At 38.1% G+C, this 27,085-nt stretch overlaps 1 protein-coding gene across 1 annotated transcript; it reads left to right on the forward strand.

Annotated features, from left to right (window-relative positions):
• On the forward strand, positions 1 to 26,426 carry LOC149030138 (uncharacterized). Its single transcript, XM_089142447.1, has 14 exons — positions 1 to 338; positions 471 to 518; positions 614 to 674; positions 797 to 829; positions 6,287 to 6,399; positions 7,141 to 7,275; positions 8,035 to 8,129; positions 8,223 to 8,479; positions 18,486 to 18,542; positions 18,637 to 18,805; positions 24,615 to 24,672; positions 24,755 to 24,840; positions 24,931 to 24,987; positions 25,631 to 26,426. Exons 1-14 carry the CDS (start codon positions 203 to 205, stop codon positions 25,709 to 25,711), a joined length of 1,386 nt encoding a protein of 461 aa, XP_088998573.1. The 5' UTR covers positions 1 to 202; the 3' UTR covers positions 25,712 to 26,426.
• Positions 26,427 to 27,085: the final 659 nt, after the last annotated feature.

Here is a 27,085-nt window from a genome sequence, read left to right on the forward strand (position 1 = left end):
TAGAAAAATAAAGAAAAAGAAAAATCAAATTGAGGGATTATTCCTACCTTGCGTAGTTGCTGACTTGCAGGTCGCCCGAATTACGGTCACAGTGTAACACTCACAGTAGTCGATCTTCAACCTAGTTCCTTTATTCAAATGTTTCTCCATCTTAGTTTTCAGAAGTGAAATTCATTGTGGATTCGTCAAGGAGGTGCTTCAGATGGCGCAGAAGAAGTCGTTCTGGGTTTGGGTAATTGCATCACTCTTCTTTCGGCTCCTTCTCATATATTTCCCCAAGAACCTCAACTTGGCTTCTCGTCCTGAAGTCGCCACACCTCTCACTAGTCTCCGTCGATGTAATCTCTCTTTCTTTCATTCTTTCCATTTCCTGTAACATTTCGACATTGTTTTTGGTTGTTGCTGAGCTCCAATCCCTAGCCCCGTCGTCAAATTTTAATCCAGAATGTGTGGATTTCACTGTTCTGCAGTGGCTGAAGGTTACTGGTTGAAGCAATCATCGATGTCCCCTTACGCAGGTTTGCTTCCTTCGCTCTAGTGCTCGATTACACTTCTCTTTCTTTGTTTGATTGGATCCAATGGACTAACAGAGTGATTGGGCTGTCTTCTGCAGGATCAATGTACCATGGTTCTCCGCTGCTGCTGTTCACTCTTGGGCCTTTAATTTTTAAGAGGTGCCCAAATAGCTTCTCTCGTTCACGGCTTTGAGTAGTTTTTGTGCTGTATCTTATGGAGTGTTGACGATTTAGTTTTTGAGTATGATTCATTTGACTTTTCTTCCTCTTGGGTGACGCAGAATTGAAGGGCAACCTAGTCATCTTATTTGCAGGTGACAAACTAATTTGCTTCTTGTGTTTTTGATCTTTTAAGTTCTAGTTGATATATACCCTTAGTGGGAAGTGCATATTGTTTTGGCTGTTTGTACATGTTTTAAGCGGATTCAACCTGTAAGCTGGTTTACGGTTTGTACATTATTCATTTGAATTGGTCTTGTCATTTGGGAAATGATTAGCGTGTGCTATTCGGCAACATGTCGACTTTAGTCTGAGAGGCTTCACCCCTATGGTTTGTCTGGTTTTATGAGATGTTGGTGGATGTCCTCCTCATAATCTTTCTAAAACCCCACCCCACCCAATCCAAGAAACATGGACTGAAAAAGAACATAGAAACTCAATTGATGTTGTGTTGCTCCTGCTGAGAGAGTAAAGTTGAGTCTTTCATTTCCTTTGGTTCATTATTGATGATTGGTTTATGAAGATTCCCTGGGGAAAAATACAGAAAGTAAACGAAACACTCTCAATAACATCCAAACAAACCAAAATTTCCTCTTTCTCACGTTTAAGTTTTAACTAGAGTTTGTTCAAATACTGAAAACAAGGATTTCAAGAATGTATTTTCATAGGAATGACTTTTCTCTAATGCTCAGTCTGGCAATGATATAAGGGGATGCAGCATAAAACATCAACATACAACATAAAACTCTAGGGTATCAATTACTATGAACCATTTCATAACATCCTGACGTTCTGCCTTAGGTCTCAATTAGGAGTGGGAACATGGAGGGCAATACCACATCATCCAAATCCAATTAAAAGGGGCCTTCTGCATGTATCTCTGATTTCTATTCAGCTATATTAGAGGTCATACAAGGAACCAGCCCAAAGCAAAGTAAGCTTTCCTTCACTATTTCTCCTAGGGTTTATCTTTGGCCTTCCTCGGGTCCTTTTTCCTCAATCAGGATTAGGTCACTGTTCTGAACTGGGGCAGCGTCCAAGGGCCTCCATTGGACATGACAAAACCACCTCAAATGACTCTTTCCAAGCTATCATGTACCAGAGCTCTCCCAACCCAGCTCTAGTAAGATATTTCTAGTTTTCTCACACATCTATTTCAACATCCTCGTCTTTGCAACACCAATTATTTGTATGACGCTTATTCATAGTCCATCGTTTAGCCCCATATAGCATAGCTGGCCCAAGGACAGTCCTAAAAAATTTCCTTTGAGGATTAGTTTATCACACAGAATCTAGTTGCTTCTCTCCACTTCATCCACCTTGCTACATTCATAATTATGTCTTCCTCCTTGTATACCATTGAACCCAAATACCTAAAGTGATTATTTTGGAGGGTCTCCTAGACTCCTTTCTATCAATATTCGCTCCTTCATAATCCATCCCAGAGCTATTTATTGTACACACCATATATTCAGTCTTAATGCTGCTAATTATAGGCATTTGGATTCCAAGGCAGATCTCTATAGTTTCACTTTGGGATTAACCCTGCTGTTGGCTCACAAAAAAATTATATCATTATCCTCTGCATAGATCAAACATGCAGGTATCTCGTCTTGAATGTTTTTAGTTACATGATTAGCTTATATAGGTAAGGGCTTAAGGCATATGTACCTGATGGAGATCACTACCTTGGCATGCCACCATTCTAACACTATTCAACAAATCAGCATATATATCTTTAATTAATTATACATATAAACTAGACACCCTTCTCTCCTCTATAGTATTCCCAAAATTAGCTCTCTATGGCTCTGCTGTAGGCTTTTTCTAAGTTTGTAAATACCAAATGAAGACCTTTCTTGCCTTATGTATATCTTTTTATTAGTCTCCTTGATAAGTAGGTTGCCCTCATATATGATTTGCCTAGTATAAATCCAAATTGGTTTTCTAAAATAGTAGTCTCCTTGTCATATGAGTGATGACTCAATAACTTTAACCCTCTGGTAACAAGTAAAAGGAAATTAGGGGATGTAGGCAATAGATATCTGGTTGGTGTGATTAGAAAATGGTGATCTAGTCAACCCAAAAAATTACCACGTGCCATGTTGGGTGGGGTCTAAATTTTGTGGACAGTTTGCGATGTCAAGTTTTAACCCAAATGGAGTTCTCTGAGTGGCAAAACAAAGATTTGCAAGTCAAGAATTGTGGAAGAGTGCATATTGATGGTTGACATACGTGAGGATGCATGCGAATATACAAAGAGCTATTAGTTTGAATTTTGAGTGTGAAATTTGGCAAGTGGCCAATCCAGACGGTTCACTGTCTATCCAACAATGGAAATGACCACTTCATTTTTCCATGTGATAAAGTGGGCTCTGTGATAAGCTTATTGAATTTGGACCATGAAGTGGCAATTTGTTCTTTTGATAATCATCATTATGTTAAGAAAATTTTACTAAATAGGTACTCAAAACATTTACATAGTTCTTTCACTCTGGCATGTAGGTCCCAAGGCTTGTTAAGGAATTAACTTAATTGCCCTTTGGGTAATGAATTGGGAATTGACTCAACTATCCTTGAAGTGTTTTGATGATAGCAAACACATTTAATTATAAGCTAATGATCTGCTTGTGTGTGCAAAAATAGGCATACTCAAGTATAAAGCCAAATCCAAGTAGAGAGCGTATATTGCACGGAGGTTAATCCAAAGTTTATGAAAGGAAGACCCTAGGACTCAAGGTGTAGAAGACCATGGGATGGACATTGCCACATACATACACAAGCTCAAGACTCAAAGAATGAAGTGAAGCCTTTACTTAAGGACCACGTACATAGTTTAGAAAAGTGCCACTTGTAAAATCATGTACACTTTAAGTTAAGCATTGTAAGAAAGCAAATATATGGGCAAAGAGGACTATTAATCAGTCCCTAGGGGTATAAGTGTATGACTATCCTTGAAAGGCTATGGCAATAGGTTTGAGTGTTGGTCGATTGATTGGCACTTTAGCATGACCAACCGCTAGCATTTCAGAGAGCTCACACTACATACCGTAAAGAGCTCTTGGTTGGTCTTCAAACCTAACAGTCAATGCACCCGGTCGACCACCAATCAACCGGTTGTGATAGCTATTCTCCAATGCTTGGTCTCCAAACACTAGAATGTACAAGTCGACTATAAGAAGCTCTAGGTTGAACTCTTAATGGAGGAATTAACCAAAGACACTGGATGACGTTTCTTGGTTTATGCTTTTGTTTTGATAAATGAGGCACAAGTAGGGATTAATACCAAGTTTAAATCATGAGAGCAACTTTGGAATCAAAAGGCTTTAAACTAAGTAGAGTGAAGATTGAATATCTAGTATGTGACGTTGGTTTTTAATGAGTATATTTATGTGCAAAATCTTGGGGCATAAAAGCATGCATTCTACACACTTAGAATAGAGCTACCTTAAGCCTTCCCCCCCCCCCCCCCCAAGTTTTAATATTTTTTGGGAGCTTAGAGAATATTCGGGAGTGCATAAACTGATAAAAGTATGCATTCTACACACTAAGAAGTTAGAATAGAGCTACCTTAAGCCTCTCTTTTTTTCTCCCCCCCCCCCCCCAATTTTAAGATTTTTTGGGAGCTAAAAGAATATTTGGGATTTTTGGATGCAATACATGCAATTTTACATGTAAAGTAGTCTAATGACTCCAGTTTAATTTCGCAATTGTGAAGAGGGATCAATTTTAAACATATTAGGCCGAAAGTGGATCAAAATGCATGTTTGACACAAATCATCATTCCAAAGATATTTTCGGCATAGGCTGAGATTTAGAATTTTTTTGTTGGAAAAGAAAGAAATGCCAAGTATATGCATGGGGTTCACAAGCAATCAAGATTGAGACTCCCTCTTCTTATATGAATTTGTCTTCTTATTATTCTTCCTAGTTCCTATTATCCTAAGATTCTGTGAAGCCTTTTATTTTATTTTATCCTAATTAAGTGTATCATAATATACTAGATTTTCATTTCTTCCATGAATTCTCTTTCTGTCTCTTTCTACCTTTCATTTTTCCTTTATTATTTTTCCCCCTCAAAACCTTGTTGACCATTTTCCATTTTTACTTTCTCTTTCTCTCTTCCCCCTCTCTTACCTACACAAATTCACATTCTTCTTTTTTATTTATTTATTTCCTTTACTCTTTTCGCTTATGCTTAGGGAAAAAGAAGAAGATGGGAAGAGAGAGAGAGAAAATTTAGGGAAGAAATAAAAATCTAATGTATTATGTTATAAGTAATTAGATTATAATAAAATGAAAGGCTTCACAGAATCTTGGGATAGTATGGAAGAATAGGAAGGAGATTAGCTCATATGAGGAGAGGGAATCTCAATCTCTATTGCTTGTGGGCAACTTGGCATTTCTCTCTTTTTCAAGGAAAAAATAAAATTCTAAAGAAATCTCAACATCTGATCATAATTGCTTTCTTTCAATGCCCAAAATATCCTTGGAATGATACGATCTAGTCCAAACTTGCATTTCGATCCACTTCTGACCCTTCATGCTTAAAATTAAGCCTCTTCACAATTGCAAAAATAAATTGGACTACTTTACATGTAAATTTGCATGTACTACACCTGATTATCTAGAATATTCTCTAAGCTCACAAAAATTCCTAAAACCTACAAAAGAACAACAAAAAACCCAAGATAACTCTATTCTAAGTCTATTCTAAGTGTGTGAAATACATGCTTTATGCCCTAAAATTTCACACATTGATGTGTTCATAGTTGTGATTAGGCGGATGATGAGGAGATCCTTTAAAGCTATTATTTTAGGTACTTGGCTCAATCATAAATAAAAAAATATGAGAAAATATGAGTTAGTGGACGATGTCTCCCAAAGCATTAAAATAGGGTGGATGAAGTGGAGAGGTGCATCTGGGGTCCCATGTGATCAATATATTCCTTTAAAGCTCAAAGCAAAATTTTATAGGACTGTCATACACGAGTTGTGATGTATGGTGCAGAGTGTTGAGCTATAAAGAATCATGTAGATAAACTCAGTGTAGTAGAAATGAGGATGCTAAGATGGATGAGTGGCAAAACTAGAAATGATAAGATAATGAATGATCATATTAAAGCCGGTCTGGGATTAGCTCAGACAAATGATAAGCTACAAGAAAATTGTTTGAGGTGGTATGACCACGTTCAATGGGGGCCTTTAAATGCCCCTGTATGGAGAAGCTATTTAATCTAGATTGGAATTAAAAGAACTAGGGACAAACCTAAGATAACCTTAAAAGAATTGGTGAGAAAGGATATGGATAGGTTAGGCCTTGTATAGTTGTATCTAGTATGGCCTCAACAAAGCTGATTAGAAGGCAAATCCATGTAGCTGACCACACTTAGTTGGGACAGGGCTTGTTGTTGTTATTATTGTTCTATTTGTTTACTTGAATGCAAGTTAGTATGTTCATTTCCTCATCAAAGTGTTTTATGATTTCTATTTAATTGACATTTGTTAACCTTTTCTTTGTTGAACTGTTAATGTCAACACTTTGTATACAGTTTGCTGTTTGTGATAGCAGATTTTGTTACTGCAATGCTTATCCGTGCAACTGGTCAGAATCTTCTGCTGGCATATAAACAGAGTTTGAAAGCCCTAAAAGTTGCTACATCTGGTTAGTGTCAAAATCATTTAGAGTGCATTTTTACAAAATGGATAAAAATATAGGACTTTGATGATAAATAGTCCAAGGAGAGAAACTGGGGAATACACTTCCAGTCCAAAGACCTCTATCATGATGGCTGGTTGGAATATACAATTGGCCGTGGTTCTAAATGCCACCCTAGCAGAGAAATCTGGGTAACCTGCCTTGAAGATCTGTCAAAAGGAAGCCAAATAGATATATGACCTATTTCTTAACTGTTGCTTCTTTTTCTTTCTGTCCACATTTATATTTTACTCTTGCCCCTACCTCTCCCAACCTGATTGGATAGCTTGGTTTTCTCGGCATTTCTTTTTTCTTCTTCCGTTGACCGCTTTCCCATAGTTTTTGCTATATGCTGATAAACAACTAATTCCTGTAGAGTCCAGATCAGCTTCCTCAAAGTGCTCTCCTGATGCTTTTTTCACCGGACATTGTGTGGGGCCCACTGGACCTATGAATTATTTTATTATATTCAGACGTGGGCCCCACACAATGTGAAGTGAAAAAGCGTCAGGGCCCAAGGGGGAGGTGATCCAGACTCTTGCCTGTAATGTTTATTCTCTTGAACTTTTGTACCTGGATCTTTGTGTATAAAGTGTCAGTGATGTATTTTTGTTTGTGTGAAGTTCTTCTTAGTTTTCACCATTGGATTTGGTTTCAGTCTAGTGTTCATTAGCTGATGATGATTGGTGCCATCTGTATTATTTTCAGAGATTCTTTCTGCTGGAGATATTGCTGCTCTTGTATACTTGTGGAATCCTTTAACGATAATTACTTGTGTGGGATATTCCACATCTCCCATTGAAAACCTGATGATAGTCTTGACTCTTTATGGAGCATGTTCACGTAAGAAGCTACTGAACTTTTCCAAGTATGTCTACGCTGCCATTGTGATTTTGTGGTTGTTATAAGTAATGTTACATGGATTGCTTCCATTGCTGCGAAGAGGCAGTTTATTTGTTTCCTAATATGTTTTCTTTTTTTTCACTTTGACCCTTTTAAATTTGTTCTCCCTCTGCCCCCTGGCCATGCTATGCTTTGTAAAACATTGTATTTGTTGATGCCCAGCTTTCTTCCTCCTCCTTTTGTTGTGTAAAATTGATGAACTGGCATTACTTTCTGCATGAGAAATTTCTCTCTCTCTCTCTCTCTCTCTCTCTCTCTCTCTCTCTCTCTCTCTCTTTTCTTTTCCTTTTCATAAGTGATTTTTGTATTAGAAATAGAAAAGGCTAAAAAAAATGGCAGTTTTCAAAGAATCCCAACTAAAGGAAGGAGACTTCTGTGAAAGAGGTATTCTTTCTTTTAGGTGTCAAACTGTCAGTCGTAAAAGTTGGAGTTACTAGTGTACTTGATAAATACAATGCTGGTGCTTGATATTATAAAATCTGCTCTTTTTTATTTATTTTATTTAAAATGTGTAGAGTGTGGCATAACTTTTCCAACTTCCAAGTTCTGAATGTTATTTTTATATTTCTTTTCACATGCACAATACTGTTACATAAATATTATGCCTATGATCATTTACTGGTAGTTGTTTCCCTTTATCCTTTTCCCAGACAACTTTTTTATCACACATTGACCACTAGGGTTTGTGATCGATCACAGGTTTGGCTCCCTTGGCAGCATTTGGGTGGGTTATTTCAATGCATTTGTCTCTTTATCCTGCTATCCTAATAATACCGGTGAGCACCATTTCTCCAGTTCCCCTTAGCCTTAAAATTAAAGATTTGGTGTAGTCACTTGCAATTGGATTCCTGATAATTTGTTAAATTTTCCCCAGGTGATTCTTTTAGTACGGTTATGGTCCTGATGCTCCTCCAAAGAAGTTGTTCCTGAAAGGGAAATTTGGTACAGATGAAAATGTCCCCTCAGATCCAAGCTTATATCAAGGCAATAAAGTGATGACTCACAGGAAGTTCACAGTTCGACCTTTCATGTGGAAACCAGTCTTGCATTTCATATTCTGGGCAGTTATCTGGTCAGTTTATGTATTAGTTCTCTGCAGCTTCTCCCTTAAACAGTATGGGGGACTCTGGGAAATGCTGAAAAGGTCACTTACATACTTACACCTACCATCTATTCCTTGGATATAATAGACAATCTAGTTTATTTTGTCAAGGTTTCTGCATTGTAGGCTTGTTCCATGGACCTGACCAATTTCCTTTGTTTTGTGAGCTAACTTTAACTGAATTGTTTGTTATATGGGGTTGCTCCTCTTTGAGTTCTTGTTTTTCTGATTTTGTGTGTGGGGTTTTGGGGTGGGGGTGGGTATGCAGTGTTCTTAATATAGAAGTAAGAGCAAATTACATCTACAGACGCTGAATGTGCTAACTATTATGTTCACACCACCTGGAATTTATTCTGTTATGTTTACATTCCCAGTGTTTCAAACTATATACTAAATGCATCCTTGCTCTTAGAATATTGTATAGTGCGGAGTGTGGGCGAGAGCAAAACAAAGCCAAAAGGACCCGGAACGAAAGAGGACAGGGCAGGGGGAAGGGCGAACGAGGAACGGGCGAAGACCGGGGAGAACAAAGAGAAGGCAAAACAAGACGACAGGCCCGGGGGCGGCGGCCACCGCACCGGGCCCAAGAGGAGGAGCGCAACAAGCAACAAAGGGCCACCACCAAAGCCAGCCAAAGAAACAACAGGCCACCACCGCACCCCCCAAACCCGCCGGGAGAACCCGCAGGCCACCAAAGCCTCTGCCCAAAACAGACGGCAGGCGGACCGACGGGGCAGGGGCAACCCCCGCCGCCCAGAAACCAGGGTTGACGGGAACAACGGCGAGGGCCGACCAATGGGTTCTTTTGAAGAGCGTTGGACTATTAAAAAACATCATAAAGATAAAGTCGGTTTAATAGAAATGAGGATGCTGAGATGGATGAGCAGAAGAAAGTAGTCAAGGAATGACCATATTAGAGCTGGTCTAGGAGTGGTTCTGAGAAATGAATAAGTTACAAGAATGTTGATTGAGGTGGCACGGTGAGACATTTACTAGAGGCCTTTAAATGCCCCTTTACAGCGAATGATTTCAATTTAGATTGAAGGAACTTGAAGAACTAAGGGCAAACCTAAGGTAACCTTAAGAGAAGTGGTGGGAAAGGACATACATAATTTAGGCCTTGTATCTAGTATAACATAAAATAGAGCTGATTGAAATGCAAGAATCCATATAGTTGACCCCATTTAGTTGGGACAAAGACTTATTGGTTGTGTTGTTCTGATGACTTAGCATCTATTATATTTTTAAAATTCCTTAACTACCCTCCTTTACCCTCAAACTTGCTTCAACTTTCAAGGAAATAGAAAAGAAAAGAAGAAGAAGAAGAAGAAGAAGAAGAAGAATGAAGAGGGGAGAGCAAAGAACAACCATGACTGATTTTTAAGTATCTTTTTCAATTTTTTTCTCATATATAAGAACATTCAGCAAAGGTAGATATGCCCTTTTATTTTAAGAATAGTTGTTGTCTGGCACAGGGGATGTTTGTAATAGAACAAATTCCAGGGGTGTAAATGCATAGTTTGCAAACTCATGGTGTTTATATAATTTGCTCTGGAAATAATAAAGCATTAAGTGACCTTCCTGCTGCCATTAGCGGTTGATGCTTATCAAGATTTTCTCGCCTTGACAAAGGAAGCTAATGGATTTTCTTGACCAGGTTTTTTATGGTCCATTAGGTATCATTTGTTTGAAAGAATTTGAAGTGGGGTGGGAAAAAAGGGGTGGAAAAAGTAAAGTTTTTTCACAGAATTCCAAAGCATGGTTTGTTTGGTTCAATGGGGTGGGAAAGTCAACAACCAAACTTCCTTGATTTAAGGAACTCTATTTGCTGACATGGCACCCAACTTTTCCCACCCCACTCCCTTTCAAAGTGGGATTTTTTGGGAGAGTGAGGGATATGATAAATGTGGGACCACAAAATCCTTTCCTTTTCTTTTCTACTACCCCACCCCACTATATGTAGGTCCCACATATTTATTTTTCCTAGGCTTTTTCTCTCTAGCAAACAAACCATTGGTTAGAAAATTGAAAAAAAGCAAATGGTTTATGTTCATGTTCCATCAAAATGCCAGTCAACACTTGATAAACTTACAAATAGTCTTATACGAGAGGAAAACTTAAATAATCCTTGAATTGTTGTGCTTTTGGAGAGAAACTCATCTTATTTATAGGCTAACCCACTAGAAAATAGACAACTACAAAGTCCATAGCATTTACTGAACTACCATCTAACTCACCTAACCTACAATGAGTCGCCTCTTTGAAAATGGGGCTTGTTTCATTGACAAACTCCCACCAACTAAACTACTTATACCCATAAATAACAAAAAAAAAAAGGCCCCCCCCCCCCCCCCCCCCCCCCCCCCCCCCCCCCCCCCCCCCCCCCCCCCCCCCCCCCCCCCCCCCCCCCCCCCCCTTTGCTTAATAATAACAAAACACAAAAGTTCAACTTGGACCACATCTATCATTTGGACTAGGATTGGACCTTTGTCAAGGGTTCAGGCCAACTCATTACTTGTATTGGGCCTTAAACCTAGTTGGACTGTGGTTTGAACTTGTTTGGGCCTTCATCCAAGAATACTTGGTAGGTTGTAACTTGGACTAGCTAGATGCTTTGGATCAAGTACTTAACAATCTTTGCTTTTTATACATCTAATATTTTTGAGATCTCTACTCTTTCCATCTCTCATTTAAGCTATCTTTGAACAACTTTTTCCCTTTCCTTAGTGTTTAGCGTATTTTTCAGAGCTTAATATTTCTTCTCCCTTGCGTTTCCCACGATGTTCTTAATTCTAGCAAACTTATACTTTTGTAGGTCCTCCTACATCCATTAAGGGTGTCAATTGGTTCGATTTTGGTAATTCGGTATGGTACCTACTTTGAATACCAAAAACCAAAACCGTATCATACCAAATTTACATAGTATGGTACGATTTCGGTATTTGCAAAAATGTTGTATGGTTTCGATATTAAAGTGGTGTGGGAAAACGGTTTAAACATGGAATCTAGTGCGGTACAATTTTGGTATGAAAGCATCCATGCCACTTTTGTTATTAGTTCGGTAAGATCCTAATGAAAGTAAATATTATTAACAGAGACAAAGCAAGTAAATTTAATTAACAAAAACTTATAAATATAAATCTCTCCAAGCTTCGATAGAAGCATGAAAAGAAGAGCGATCGCGTAGGTAGATTCTTCCTTTTTGATGCTTAAGATTGATATGAAGCAATAAGCAACGAAACAAACTAGCCCATGTTAATTTAATAATAATTCTAATTTAGAATCATCCAAATCGATGCAAAAGATCTTAATTTTAGACGGGTTCTTAGGGCAAAAATAGAGTAGACATTTATGAGCAGGGAAGAGTAGTTTTCAGGATGTTTCTCCATTATGTTTCAATAAAAAGGATTGAAGTTTGTAGGATCATTGTTAAGGATGTTCTTATAGATAGACAAGTTGGCTTAGAATTTTGGTTTATAGAAGCATCATCAATTCCTTTTAGAACGTCCATCACTAAGCAATAAACATCCTTTACCCAATTTGTCATTTGGAAGGTAAAATATGTCAATAGTATATAGCATTGTCCACATAGATTTAGCATTGTAAAAGGTATAGAGTCACATTCTATAGATGCAAATATAGATATTGAAAAAACAATGGGTAGAACTGTAGAAACTAGACTATAGATGTATATAGATATATATATATATAAATAATGATTGAGGACTTAAAACAAAAGGAAAGATCGTCTATCTGTAACCATCAATGATCGAACCCGTTAAGGCGTCAACAATGAAGAAAATCTTGACTAGTCGACTACAAATCTTGTGTGTGGCTTCAGATGGCAAGAAAAGGGGAAATAAACTATAAGTAGAACTCTCTCTCTGGGCTCCGACGCTCCGCCTCTCGTAGAGTAGAAGAGGAGTGAAGGGACGAAATGAAAGACTGAAACAAGGAATTAGGGGTAGAGTAAAGGTAAATTGTTTTAATTGTAAAATTACATTTATATCCCTTAATTTGATATGGTACCAATTCGGTACATACCGACAGTTTGAGTACCTAAAACCGGTACCGTATCGTATTGAATTTCAAAATTTGGTTTTGGTATGTATCGTACCGAATTTTGAACATTGCAATTTTAGACGGCGTGGTTTGGTACCCAATTGACACCCTTAACATCCATAGTCCTTTACAAGTCTCTATAACAATGGTGCTTTCCTTATGATTCACCTGGTACATCGTTAGCAACCTTGTTCATAAGTAGCCATCTTATTACTCTCGCAACCAGAGGGTGAGCAAGTATGTGAGAGTACTTTAATTGCTATGTCCCTGAGATTTGGCGAACTAGTTCTATATAACACCCATCAATCAACTGCATAACCAAATATAAGAATGCATTAGGCAAGTAAATTTTAATACTTATATAACTTATAGGTTGTAGTCTTTTGGACTGATCAATTATCACTTATAGAGTTATAGTAATGGATTATTAACTAGAATCATTTTTTTTTGCCTAGTTGCAACCGCAGAAGGCTTTCCAAAGCTCTAGAGGCATCCTTGAACTTCCTGATATGTATACCAATTGTTCAATTATTGTATTTTTACTAATGTATATGCACTAATGCAAGAAGTTGAAGAAACAATTGAATAATTTTCCTCACCACTCCATTAATTGTCCCCTGCATGACGGGATTTGGCACAAGCTTCTCCACCACATCTTGCGCCGCATTCATTAACCTTACATTAAGCCCCAAATCATTCTTGTAATGGTACTTTGGGTTGAGGTAGTAAGCTTGTATTTTGGAAATAAAAAATTTGATTAATGATTTGGTTGTTTACTTGTTTATAAATTACAAGTTATAACAAATTTACAATGTATATTAAAGTATACAACAAAAAACTTAAAGTTATAAGTGACTCACCAGCCAAGTGCAAATGATGCATCAAGTGCATCTCCCATCCATCATTGATGATCCTCTTGTAGGATTTGAAGGAGCCGGGGCCAACAACTCTAACCAACTCTTTCATTTGTTGGAGGGCAGCATATACGTGAGGCATTATGGGCTTCTTCTCCGAATCCACCATCCTTGAAACAAACACAATAGGCTCTAAATGCCCACTATCCTTTTTAGTTGCCTCCAAAAGGAATCATCAACAATGGTTTGTTGGACTACTACTGCATCAAGATGGCTAGATCCACGCCAATTAAACCACTCCTCACTTGCAAACATGTGTTGTAGATCCACCACTTTCTTTTGGGAGCTTTTCAGAGCTATATAGTTGGTGGCGAATCTAGTCAATCCAGGTCTAACTAGATCACCCTTACAGTGGTTTCTCATCATCTTTAGCACATAACCATGGTTATAAATAAAATTACTGACCCTTTTAGCCTTGTCAATGACAACATTGGTTGACTTTCTCTTCCTAAGTCTTTTAACATAAAATCAATCAAATGTGTTGTACATGGTGTCCAAAAGAGGTGGATCCTACTGCTCTTCTTCTTCATCAATATTTCACCAGTTTTCTTGAAGTTAGCACCGTTATCTATGACAATTTGGACAACATTGCTTGGCCCAACCTCCGTACCTCAAGGATCACCTGCCTAAGAAGCTTGTAAAGGTATCAACATCTTTGATTTTATCTGAGGCATCCACTAACTTAAGGAAGGATGTCTTCTCATTACAACTCAGCATAAAATTAATGATGGACTGTCTAGTAGGACTAGTCCATCCATCAGCCATCACAGTAATACCATATGTTGTCCATCTTTCCTTCAATGTATTCCTCCATCTCCTGCATTCACCTTTGGTAAATATTTATTCATTACTTCCCAAGCTGTTGGGCCTTTAACCCCTACACCTGCCTTAGCAATTGCATTAATTATCCCCTAGTATGGTGTTTTGGCTACATTGGTTGCAATGTTGTTGTAGAGCATGAATTTGCTAACGCCAACTTAGCTTCCTTCTCCCTACTACCTTCTCTACCTCTAGCAAACATATATGGAATGCTTATTTGATAGGTGTCTTGATGCCTGAAGAGGGAGGGGTTTTGGTCAAATGTGGCATCATAATGTGTAGTCTTCCTCTTCCTTTCAGTCTTCTCACTTACCCCACTTCCATGAAAACTATGTCTAGGTGGCATGGATGCCCCTGACCTTGAACCACTTGCTCCTCTTATCTGTTCATATTGCCTCACATTCTTAAAATGTAAGGATTTTCTGCTAGCTTCCAATGCAACCTTTATCTGTCTCCACTCGGCCTGTGACTTAATACCCATACGTCTCCTCCTCTCCTCATCGTCATCTGACTTCTCATCAACGTCAACAAAAGGTCTACACAGCATTGTATCCTCAAATTCCCTTTGCTTTTGTGCCATCTCATCATTTCTTTGTCCCCCTCCCTTTAAAGTTGTTGCAATTGCTTTTTGAACTTCATAAGGAACCTTGGGACACTTGGCAACATCTTTATAGCCACCAGCCAAGTTTTGCTTTAATCTAGTTGAACCACCAGAATTCAAGGTGTTAAGGCAATACTTGCATCAGGATTTTTTCTTGTCGGCAGTTAGTGGATCCTCATGTTGCCAAATAATGTCTTGACTTCCACTGCCAATGCCACCACTCCCTCTAGTTGCCATTTAAGCTACAAGTCTACAACATTGAAATACATACATTAATGTTCCTAAATAATCATTAGAATAATTTTTAGATAATTAAAAACATGTAAAAACAATTTAAAAAACAACAAAACACACTTTGTTCTAAGATAACATATATACAATGCTCAAACAGATATGTTTGTATTTTTAAAACAAACTACATAATATGAGCATCATTTAATAATAATAATAATAATAATAATAATAATAATAATATTTTAACTAAAACTTTAATAAATAAATAAAAAAATACAGCAAGCATGATAATCAAAATATGACTACATGGGGTTGTAGCCCTCTCAATGTAGTTTAACATAAGTGATAATCACATTCAAAAAAGGGGGGCCCCCCCGGGGCCCCCCCCCCCGGGGGGGGGGGGGGGGGGGCTCTTTTTTTTTTTTTTTTTTATATTTTTCATATCATAAGTATTTTTTTATATACATATATTTTTAATCTTTTAGATATTATATTTTTTAAATACGATAATTCAAAAAATAAATTAATAGCAGGAAAATTAAATTTGTTTCCATGAAAGTGTAGATCAAAGCTAGTAGATCAACATATATTTATACTAGACTCACACACCCATTGTAGAACATTCTATTTAAAAAAATTCAAATTTAGGGGAAAATCTTACCTTTGTTGAAGATTCAGTTGAAATAGGCTTGAATGATGATAATCTAATATTTTAGATGTATTAAGGATGTTTGGAAGTTGAAATCTAGTTGAATCCCAAAAAATTCTAGCCAAAAATTGATTTTCTGGCAAGATTGGAGAGTTGCAATGAGAGAGAGGCTAGATCTACCTCTCGCATGAGAAAGGGGTTTTAAACCCCATATAGCATGTGGCTAATGGCGAGATCTCGCGAGGGTGAGATGTTGTGGCAAGATCTCCCATCTTGCCTCTTCCCTCGTCTTGTTGGGCTCATTTAGCGAGATATCTCGTGAGATCTCCCACCATGGTATGCACTAAAATGCTTTGGTACATAGCCTGGAGAAAGCCATCCCCACTTTCTTCTTTGCACTCCCCCACAAGTGTTTTAACTTCTTTTGCTTTGCTTTTGCTCGACCTCCTAAATAACGCCGAATCATTACGAAGAATCTTAAGATCCAGATCTGTAGTATGTGTTGATGAAGCTTGGCCTTGGGTTGGGGCCCGTGGGATAGGAATATCCTTCCTCACACTCTGACTCCTCCTCATAGGGATGTGGGAGCTATCTATGCCTTTTATATTTGCTGACTCTCTAGAGGACCCACAACCCATAGCTCTTTGCTACCTCCTTGTCTCATCAATCCTCGCTTGCTCCCTACTCATCATCATCGCCCTCCTTATATGTGTGTAGTCTCATCAGTCTCACATCCATACTCTCCTGGCTCCTTTAGATCAAAGTCCTGCTCTTTCAGATTAAGGAGGTCATCTAGACAAGCATCCTTGAACTCCTCCCTTTATGTTATCCTCTTTCCTCTTTTGTTTTCCAGTAGCCAAGTATTGTGCCATTGGCTTCTTCACCTTTGAGGGCACCTGGTGCATCTTGTGACATTTTTTATCTCCCCCAACTATATGAACTTTCAATCTAGTGGCCCCACCTCCTTTTATTTGTTTCATGCAATAATTACACTCACTCTTCTTCCTATTAGCTGTTAGTGGCCTCCCGTGTTGCCAAGCTATGTTTGACATCTTTGAAAGAGAGTGCCGATATAAGAAATACACATTAAATATCTTAAAAAACTCCACAATATGCTAAAAAAAAAATACATACATGCTTCTAATAATAATCTCATATTTTTAAATATAAAACCAAAATCAATTAGTATTTTTTGATATTTTAATAATTTAAAAGTGTGTAAAATACACATTAAGTATATTGAAAAGCTCCACAACATGCTCCAAAAATTACATACATCCTTCCACTAATACTTTCCTATATTTAAATATAAAACATGAATTAATGAGTATTTTTTTATGATCAAAATCAAATTACATATAGAACCCCTATGTTTGCAATCAATTATATCTATTACTCTTGGGAAAAAATCAGTTACAGATGCCCCCTTACTGTTAAGAATTGAAAGCTATAAATGGATAGCTCTACAGAAGCAGTAAGGGGGCATTTGTAATTGATTTTTTTCAAGGGTAGTGGATATAATTGATTGCAAACACAAGGGGTCTATATTTAATTTTCCATTTTTTATATTTAAATATTTTTTAAAAAATTATTTTAATATCTTTCAAATAATAAAATAGATAATTAACAACAAAAAATTTGATTCAACACCATCACAACAATATGGTGTCTTACTCTTACATACATTAATTTGAAGCTCTTACATCTATACATACATTTTTTGCAATATACATAATTTACAAAATAATTTTTAATAACAGAAAAATACTAGGAAAACCAAATTTTAATTTTGACACCACAAATCATTGGTAAACATACTTAAAGTTGGAAGCAATTTAAGTAGATTTAAGACACAAATTAAAAAAAGGGAAAGTTGGTTACTCACCTTGCAAGATTTGAGAAAACCCACCATTAGAGGACCAAATCTAGTGTTTGAATGAAATGGAGTTCCACAAATTAGGTGAAATGAGGGATGAAAGCAAGAAAAACTGAATTTTTTTTTTTTTTTAAATGGGCGAAATCTGGAGAGGTGAAACTGGATAAAGAAGGTGTTTTTGTCCGAAACATGTGATTTTATAACCTGCAAAAGTGTCATTTCGGCTGAAACTTATCAGTACCGAAATTTTGACCAGTTTGACTGAAATTCCAGATTTTGGCCAAAACATGGACTTTAGGGAAATAAATGGAATTTTGTTTCATTTTCAAATTTTCTGTTTATTTCGGTTGAAATTTTGGTAACTTTGACTGAAATTTATACCATGCCTATAAGCAGCATGATTTGAGCTGCTGTTGTGAAAGTCATGTAAGTGAGAATTAGGAAGTCACTATGGGGAAGTGAGGACTAGGTCTGAAGTTGAACTAGGGTCTAAAAATGGATTTAACTCAGTAGTTAGGCTGGAGTGTGGTTTTAATTGAAATTAGTAGGCTTTGGATGTTTTCTCTAATGGCTGGTGAATATAAGATCTAACACGGTAACACTGTTAGCTGTGGGATGGGGGTCATGACCAGTTATTGAGTTCTTACTTCTGAGGCCAGTGACTGGACTTTTAAACTTTAGCTTGTAAATAAAATTCAAATTGTAAAAACTGTTGTCACAATTTTCCAGCATGGGCGCATGGTTTTCCTGTTTACTGTGTTGTCTAAAAGGGATGTCAATTCATGTATTATTTTGTTCATGTTTTTGGTTGTTGATCACAAATTGTTGATGTTGAAATAATTTAATAAACCATTTCTAACCTATAATGTCTACATTGTGGCTTGATGTTGCAGAACACATGGCTTTATTTTAACTGTGGAAGATCTTTCCCCAAATATTGGTGTCTTATGGTGAGCTGGAAATGCTTTTCTGTGGGTAGTTGTAAATCCGATGTATCATTTTGCCTGTTGCACCTTATATGCTCATCCATGTAACTGGATGCAGGTACTTCTTTGCGGAAGTTTTCAACTTCTTCAGAAGTTTCTTTATAATGGTTTTCCATGTGAATATTTTGTTTATGATATTGCCATTGGCTGTACGACTCAACCACCGGCCGTGCTTTCTGGCTTTTGCATACATTTTGATATCTTCAATGCTTAAATCTTATCCATCGGTATGTTTCCTCTATCTTCTGTTTCAATTATGGAATATGTTTTTATTCCTTAACCCAGCCAGTCTGATATTAAACATTTCTCCTGCAACATATTGCTAGAAGACATCTCAGTTTGATTCATCTGAAATCCCTGACTCTCTTGGGCATTTGTGAGAGTTTGACATACATTGGTTAAGGAGTTATCAACAACTTGCTATCCTTTCTGACAAGTTCATTCATTCATTTGCTTTAGTGGTCAACCTGTGTATAACTAAAGGAATTTTAACTGGAAAGACAGACCTGAAAGATTGGAGAAGCCTTTATGATTTAGCCCTAGTAAAGACAAACCCGAAAGGTCACAGAAACCTTACAGATGTAGCCCCAGTTCAAATGGCAAAGATTATAGAAATATGAAAAGGAAATTAGAAGTATTTCAGTTACAGGCAATAAGCATGCAAGATAGATAACTTGGGGACTCACTCAACTCTCATGAGGGCTCAATAGTTCTCCAGGTTGGAATTTATTCCAAGAATGCCTCTTTGAAATAAACAAACGTATGGTTAAAGGAGAAGAAGATACATTGAAAGGTGTGGGGAAAGAAAGAGCTGTGAGAGCTCTTGGGGAAAAGGGGGGAAAAAGGAAATTGGAGATGATTGAGGAAAAAGATGTTGGACATGGAGGTGTAGTGAAAAATGACATCATTCTCCTCCACTAGAAAGAACTCGTCCTCAAGCTTATCATTGGAGTATTTGGATCACCATAATAGTGGTAAAGGTCCAAACTCCAAACGTTGAAGCCTGAGCTAATATTCATGCATTATGATGCTCAATGTGAAGCATTTGGTCAAATATCCTTGAGAATTTGACTTGGACCAATCTTTTTTACTGGGCTTCTTGTAGCTGCCACCTGAAGATTTTGTTTTTGCAGGTATCATGGTTCAGAAATTTAACAACTCAGAAAACTCAAGAATGTTGGCCATCTCAATACGTGAGGATGTACAAGAAAACTGACCCTAGGGATGCTAAACATTTAGAGAGAGAAATAAACCCCATATAAATGACATTGTCATGTGAGTCAAGGTGCTTTATTTGAAACATGTTGCTTCTAATGTTCAAAACAGAAATAACATCCAAATTTAATCCAAATGTATTCCACCAGCTACTATAAGCTCCAAGACATGTCATCTAGTATCATTAGATATTAGTTCCCCATTCATACTCCATAATGTCCAAAGAGCAACATGGCTTGTCTATGGTGTTGCTGGTTGTCAAGATAGCCAATACATTTATGATGTATATTTAGTTGGAGTTGAGATTCGTTGTTTTCAAAACCCTTCTTCAGTAGATGCATCAGTTTGCAACTTAATTTCGGGCTTTGTAGATTGATCTTCAGTTGAACGTGATATCATGAGAAATCTAGTCCTTTTAATTCATTTTTACATCGGTAAAAAATCAGGTCAATTAGAGTTTGAGAGAGATATAGGGCCAATTATGCTTTTGTTTCGACAAGTTTAAGGTCATAAAACATTAAGGCTTGTTGTTTACCTTTTTTCCTGCATGTTTGGAAACCATAGGGCCAAACGTTTTAAAACTGACAAATAGGGTTACGCATATTTGCTAACAGAGGTCAAGAGGTTTGTTCAGGAAAGGTCTTTGAACCTTGGCTACTATGTAATGACTAATTCACCCTCCTCAACTTGCACATGTCGCCAGCATGTACTGACAGCTTCATTGTAACATTTAGTTGGCTTTCTGGAGTTGGGCTCATGCTTGCCCTTGGTGTTTTCTGACCGTTATGTCAGTTCTTTCCCTCCATTACAGAGATTTTCCTCTGGTTAGTTCTTTCAAAAAAGCAATCTATGTGGCTTCCCAAATTTGGGAGGAGCAGTTGGCTCAAAATGACCTGCCTTTCAACCAAGATTTAAAGTATCATATATCAGTAATGTATTGGTTAGGTGATTTTAAGAGAGCTTTCATATCTTATCACATCATATCATATCGCAGATATGTATCGATGGGTGCAAAATTGAATGGAAATGGTCACAGTACATATAAAAATTGTCTAATTTGAGTAAAAAACAGTAGATATGTCTGATAAATAGTTATTCTAACATGCATAAACGGTTAAACAAATAATTTAACATAAATGCACTATAACTAGAAGTTTGAAATTATGCAAGTTATCAAAACTGAGGTTTCTTACATGCATTACCGCATCTAATGCCATGAAGACTGTCGTGGAAGTTCAACGCCATATGTTGAATATTCTTGAATGGGAGATACAAAGATGATGATGTGCAGTTGTCAAACATATGTACAGTATTGACCCCATTATAAAATTGATAGAAGTGTAGTCCCCCTCATTATAGAGTTTCGTGCATTGCTCTGGAGTGCTGATATAAATCCAATTCTAGGGTTAGGTTTTCTTGAGAAGATTTATCCAGAATCTTCCCACAAATAAGGTAAAAATATTTTGAAATGCCAAGGATTGGTAGAAAGAAAGCTAAATAATTTTTGGACTCTGGAAAAGATGGATATGGATTGGAGGGAAAAAATTAGGGAAGGGTCCATATGAGAAGGATCTTGAAGACTCTCTTGATTTTTTTTTCTGCTTCTTTTCTTCTTCTTCTCCTTTCTTTTTTCTTTCTTATGAATTTTTTTTCTTCCTGTTTTCTGTTTTTCCACCAGAAACAGAGAACCCAGAGAGAGAGAGAGAGAGAGAGAAGGGATTTTGGAGGACTTGCAGGGCCTGGGATTGTTGGGGGAATGATGACCCAAAGGAATTGCTGGAGGGTGGGGAGGATGGTTAGGAGTCTGAGACAGCAGGGGGAAGGGGATCTAGGGCCTGCGGTGGTCTGGCAATGGAGGTTCTGCCTTGCACAGAACAGGGGATGGGCAGGGGTGATTGCAATGGGCCCAAGGGAGGTGGGGGTGGGTTAGGAAGTTGCTGTACTTATAGGGGATGGGGAACGAAGGGGCTGCAATGGTGGGGGAGTTCTCCTAGGGCTGTGATGGGAGGAATGCATGTAGCCGACCCCATTTAGTTGGAACAAGGCTTATTGTTGTTGTTGTTTGTCGAGACATCGGGTTTTTTAGGGACCAAGATCACTGTCGAGACTGAGGTCTTAAACCATGGTGTGTAGTATCCATTGCACATCACTATTTGGTGGTGGGAATTGGTTTAATCGATATGTACAAAAGCCAGCATATGGAGGGTTAGAGGGAGAAGGGTTCCTGTTGTGGCTTTGTGGGTACCAGTAGGAGCATTTACTTTCTGGGTGACCAAGCTTTGCACATATCTTGGCATTTGATCTGTGCATTGTTTGTGGCGTATAGGGCTGCTTGTTGGGATTTTGAGGATGTTCATAACCCGGACAGTGGCCATGGTTAGTAGGTCTTGCTGAATGGAAATAGGGTTTGGGGGAGTTCGGTTGGTACTGAGGAATGGAGGATATAAGTTCTAGTTTATTTTGAGGGTTGGTCTCAGTAGCGAGGGCCGAGGAGCATGTGAATGATGTTGGCTGTAATGAGTTCATGATTACAATATGCTTGGCTGAGATGTTTATGAAAAGCTTAACACATAAATCAGTAAATGTTATGGGTGGGTTGATATTCTCAATAATGATGATGAAGGTGGTATAGTCCAGACCAAGGCCATTTGAGAGTAATACCCAATGAAATTCAAGTCTTGAAGACAGTCATTGTTGGCAACGAGAGAGTTTGCAATGGATTTGACTTTATGAGTAGTCTATGATTGTCAATCACCGTTTTGTGATTATTAGCAGCTTACTGCGTGAAAAGTTCCTATAAAAAGTTGATTGTTGTTGGGACAAGATAGTGAATGAATCCTAGACTTAGCTTTTTTGCGGGGGGGGGGCGGGCCCCCCCGGGGGGGGGGCCCAGGACCTGGGTTGCAGGCGGGCCCCCCCGGGGGGGCGGGGGAAAACAACCTAATGCCCCGGGGGGGGGGAGGGGAAAGGGACCTGGGTTGAGAAACCTAATCCTAATGCAGGTTTGGGGCTGGGAATTCTGACCATGAGTAGGCTATGGCAAGGCCAAGGTTTAGGCCTCGGGCTGAGCCTGGTCTGGCTCCAGCCTTGTCTTCTTATTCTTATTCTTATTTTGAAGAAAAGAAAAGAAGAAGAAAGAATCAAGGATCTTGAAGAATTCCTAGATCCAAGAATTCTTCAAGATCCAATCGAGAACCCCCACAAGATTCCCCTACCCCTGTCCCTCCCTAACCGCAAGCTTCCACACCTGCCTTCCCTGAGTCCTGACCGTAGGCTTTCCACACCTTTCCCACCCCATCCCTAAATAGTTCTGTTCCTTGAGGTGTCACGAACTGGGGGATGGGGAAAGGACTGAAGTCTAGCTGAAACATCGAAGCAAATGCCTCTCCCAATTAAGTCTAAGAGACCTGGAGTTGGAGGGCCATCTGCTAATTGTGCCACACAAAGTTGCTGTATTAAAAGGATGTACACCAAAACGCTCTGCCTAATCTCCATGGTGCTTCCATAGGCCCCAAAGACCTTTGTCACATTATCGCCTTGGCAACCATGTTAGAGTTGTAATGTGAGTGCCTACCTTTGTGGTAAAGAGTCGTTGGTATTATAAAAGATTGAAAATATTTACACTAGTTCAAATAAGGTAGTAGTGTACAATGAATAGAGGTTGTTAGAGAGAATTATGCAATCCAAAATAACTCAAAAATTGATACACGCTTGGTGATCGACATTGTTGGCTTTGGCTATCAATATATCACATTAAGATCAAGTTAGAACAACATGATTCCAGAAGCAAGTACAATTATCCCTGGCAGCAGTTTAAATATGCTCCATGCTTACGCTAGGTGAAGGCTGCCAGGACTAGCATTTGCTTGCTCCTTTGGCAGACGACACAGACTTCATAGGAACTGATGAAGTGATGATGAGGTACTACAAAAACTTAAATTTTAAAATAAATGGGATTTTATTACATAATGGAAGGGCATGCATTAGTTAGTCAGTATCACCTTAGTAATCTGTTTTGCAGCAATTTTTTACTTGATTGCTAGAGAACTTCGATGTGGTATTCAAGGTTGTCAAAGTGTCCTCCTAGGCTTGTCACTTTGTCGCCTTGCTTGGTGTCGCCTTGGTTTTCGTTGCCCTCTATTGCCTAGCATCACCTTGTCACCTTGACAATTGTGGTGGTATTTAGTGTTTTCCACCATGAGAAGAGAAGAATAAACAAGGAGCTCTTTATAAATCTAGGCACAAATTATAACGAAGGTAATGATTAAATAAATTGAAAGAATGGAGTGAAGAGGGAGGAATGCTTTTGAAACTGGAAGACAGAAGAGCTTCCTTTTCTGTTGCATCTTGCTGGAGAACGTGAAAACACCCATGTCACTTTAGGCATTTGCCCTCTTTTCTTTGTAAACATTATTGTTGGAAAAATGGGGTTGATGAGTCATAATCTCATGTGAAAAACAGTGTTTTTCCATCTAGCCTACTAATATGAGTACCTGCAGTCATGCATGTGTCTGCAGCTTGGCTGTTGGAAACCCATTCATCATTTGGAGGTTGAATCAATGCATGATAATTTGGTGTGCATTGAAATCCTTTCTGGTTCATTTGTTGCTGGATATGTTGATGTTAACTGCATTATTTTGATACTTTTTAACTAATCCATAGGGAAGTCTCAATTATTAACTCTTGTCCTATTGCGGCAAATGTTATGGGATATCAAAGGGTTAAGAATAAGTTAACTCATAAGGTGCTTCTAGCTTTTTTTTATATATTTATAATTCATGTATAGGAAGTATGAATCTGATCCTCTTTAAAATGAATTAGGTGGGAGATTCAGCTCTGTACCTGGGGCTGCTGGGCTTATTTATTAATGAATTAGCAGGTAAAGCCTAAGTTGGATCTCTAAGTCTTTCATGTGGTGTGATGTGTTGACCTGCTAGTTTCCTGACTCATTTGACATTCAGACATGCAATTCTCTTTCTTCCTGTTCTGTGGATACATTGGAGTTTCTCTTCTCAGTCCTGTAATGCACAACCTATGGATTTGGAGGGTACTCATATTTCTCTTCTCAACCTATTCAATTCTTTCCATGGAGGAAGGATACCTCTCTGAAATCCTTGAACATTGATGAAATATGCAGGGTACTGGAAACGCCAACTTTTACTTTGCTACTGGAATTGCTTATGCATGCCTGCAGGTAAATCTTCTCTGTGGATTTTTTAAGTTCATACATGAACATGACATTAGCCACTCTATTTCTAGTGATCCTTGCTCAAGGCTTGGAAGGGAGATCAAGAGCTGGAAACAGGGGTATGGTTGTTTACATTTAACCACACAAGCATCGTGCACTGGGCATGTCCTGTTTTGCCCCCTAGTGATCCTTGCAAATTCAGTCTTGCATGGTTTGATAATTCCAACCACGCAGCTGCACCAAGGCAGCTATTACTGATAGTTCATAGTTGGGGGAATTGAATTTCATTATCATTGTTATTTTTAATTTTTTTTCCCTCAAAAAGCAAAGGAAATCTTCCCTCAAATCTGTATTTTCTATACATTCTTCTATATCCCAACCATACAAGTTGGTTTAGTTGGAAAAGCTCCTGGGGTTCAGACTTCACACCACCAGTCTTTAGCAAAATGGAGTTGTAGCATTAGATCGCCAGGTGCCCAAAGAGTGTAACTGGGAAGGAGGTAGGGGTGGGAGAACCATTGGACAGGATGATTCTTATATGTCTCTTATGTAATTTAATTATTTTTATTTTTTCAGTTTTATTACAATCTTTTAAGTTTTATTACAATCATGCTTTCTCCTCTCAGTGAAACCTGAATAACTTTTGCAGATTATTTTGGTGGTTGAAAGCATAGGTGCCATGCTGAACCATGATAGGACTCTCAGAAAGAAATCAACTGAATCTCATTGAAACGACTGGTTTGGCGGAGATTTTGATCAACCCTTTTGTATCATATGTTTACCAGCCACTCAATACTTTTTGTGATCCCCCAGCAGAAAAGGCATTGTGTTTTAAGATGCTATTCTGCTTGTAGTTTGGTAACTAAATGAGATCTGCCAAATCCCAACTTGTACTACTCGAGTTCTCAATAGTGTTTCCAGGAATTTTTCTATCCATCCTCATGAAGCATTTGGTTCAGTTGAGAAAACGAGTTTGAAACTATGGTGACTTGGTTTTTGTAGTTTATATATTTTGTAATTGGTAATTGTTTGTATGATGTCTGAGTTGCATATCTTTTTTTGGATTAGACTCCAGATAACTTGTAATGTATTCCTCAGTAACTTGTGGTTGAAACTGTGTTGTTTTCATTGTGGAGAAGTCTTTGGAATCTCTGATGACATTAGTATTGGTATATTGTGGATCTTGCCTGAGAGCAATTTTCTAGGTCCGTGAGCAATCACAGAGAGGCTCACTGAGCCAGGGAAGTCAGTCAAAGTCATGAGATCACAGTAATCACCTTAGGGCCTGTTTGGTTACTTGAGTTAGGAGATTTAAAAAATCTAGAGATTTCAAATCTATGGAGTCATGGTTTATAAAATTAACTGTTTGGTTAGCCTGAATTCTTTGAAATGAAATCTATAGATTGATCTTGCAAAAACATTTATGGAGCCATGGTTCAAATGTTTAACGCTTATATAGTAGGGGTGAAATCTCCGGATTTCACCTCATACACATAAATCTACATATTAATGTTTTAGTGTATAAAGGTGAATTTCTAGATTTCATAAATCTAGGGATTCACACAACCAAATAGATATAAATCTCTCATTTGTGAATCCAGAATTTCAAATCTCTGAATTCATGTAACCAAACAGGCTCTTAAGTAATCTTGATGAGCCTGATCCAATCCACCATTTGGCTGAGGTTGTACTGGAGTCTAATTTGGAAATGGGTCTGAAATCGAACCATATGTGTTGGAATTTTGGGGCTAATTTGTGAAGGAGCACTTAGTGATTTACCTCTAATTCTGCTCATTTGGTTGAACCTGGCGTCAGTTTTATTTGGGCAGGTTTCTTTTCGTGAGATCTTGGTCTTACTGCCTTTACATAAGAGGTTACTGTTATGCTAAAAACACATCCTCAATATAGCCCCCCCCTAGCGGCGCTCTCAGCACACTTCCATGCAAGCAAAAGTAAGAATTTTTGTCTTTTTTTTTTTTTAATTACATAAAGCCTGATATGTGTGGAATTCAAACCGGCAGCTACCAACACCAGCATGGGTTAGTGTCAGCTTAGGAAGACATAACCAACTATCATGGCTTTGGAGTTGCAATGCTCCACTCAT

This window comes from Hakea prostrata, chromosome 1, assembly GCF_041222555.1.
Source record: "Hakea prostrata isolate BN-2017 chromosome 1, UWA_Hpros_2, whole genome shotgun sequence".
NCBI classification, from domain to species: domain Eukaryota; kingdom Viridiplantae; phylum Streptophyta; class Magnoliopsida; order Proteales; family Proteaceae; genus Hakea; species Hakea prostrata.

Bases quoted from the DNA above. Each gene is read 5' to 3' on its own strand.
- LOC149030138 (XM_089142447.1), top strand. From the start codon at position 203: ATGGCGCAGAAGAAGTCGTTCTGGGTTTGGGTAATTGCATCACTCTTC. The intron at 675-796 runs GTGCCCAAATAG...TGGGTGACGCAG, and splicing joins GGGCCTTTAATTTTTAAGAG to AATTGAAGGGCAACCTAGTC. The intron at 830-6,286 runs GTGACAAACTAA...CTTTGTATACAG, and splicing joins CCTAGTCATCTTATTTGCAG to TTTGCTGTTTGTGATAGCAG.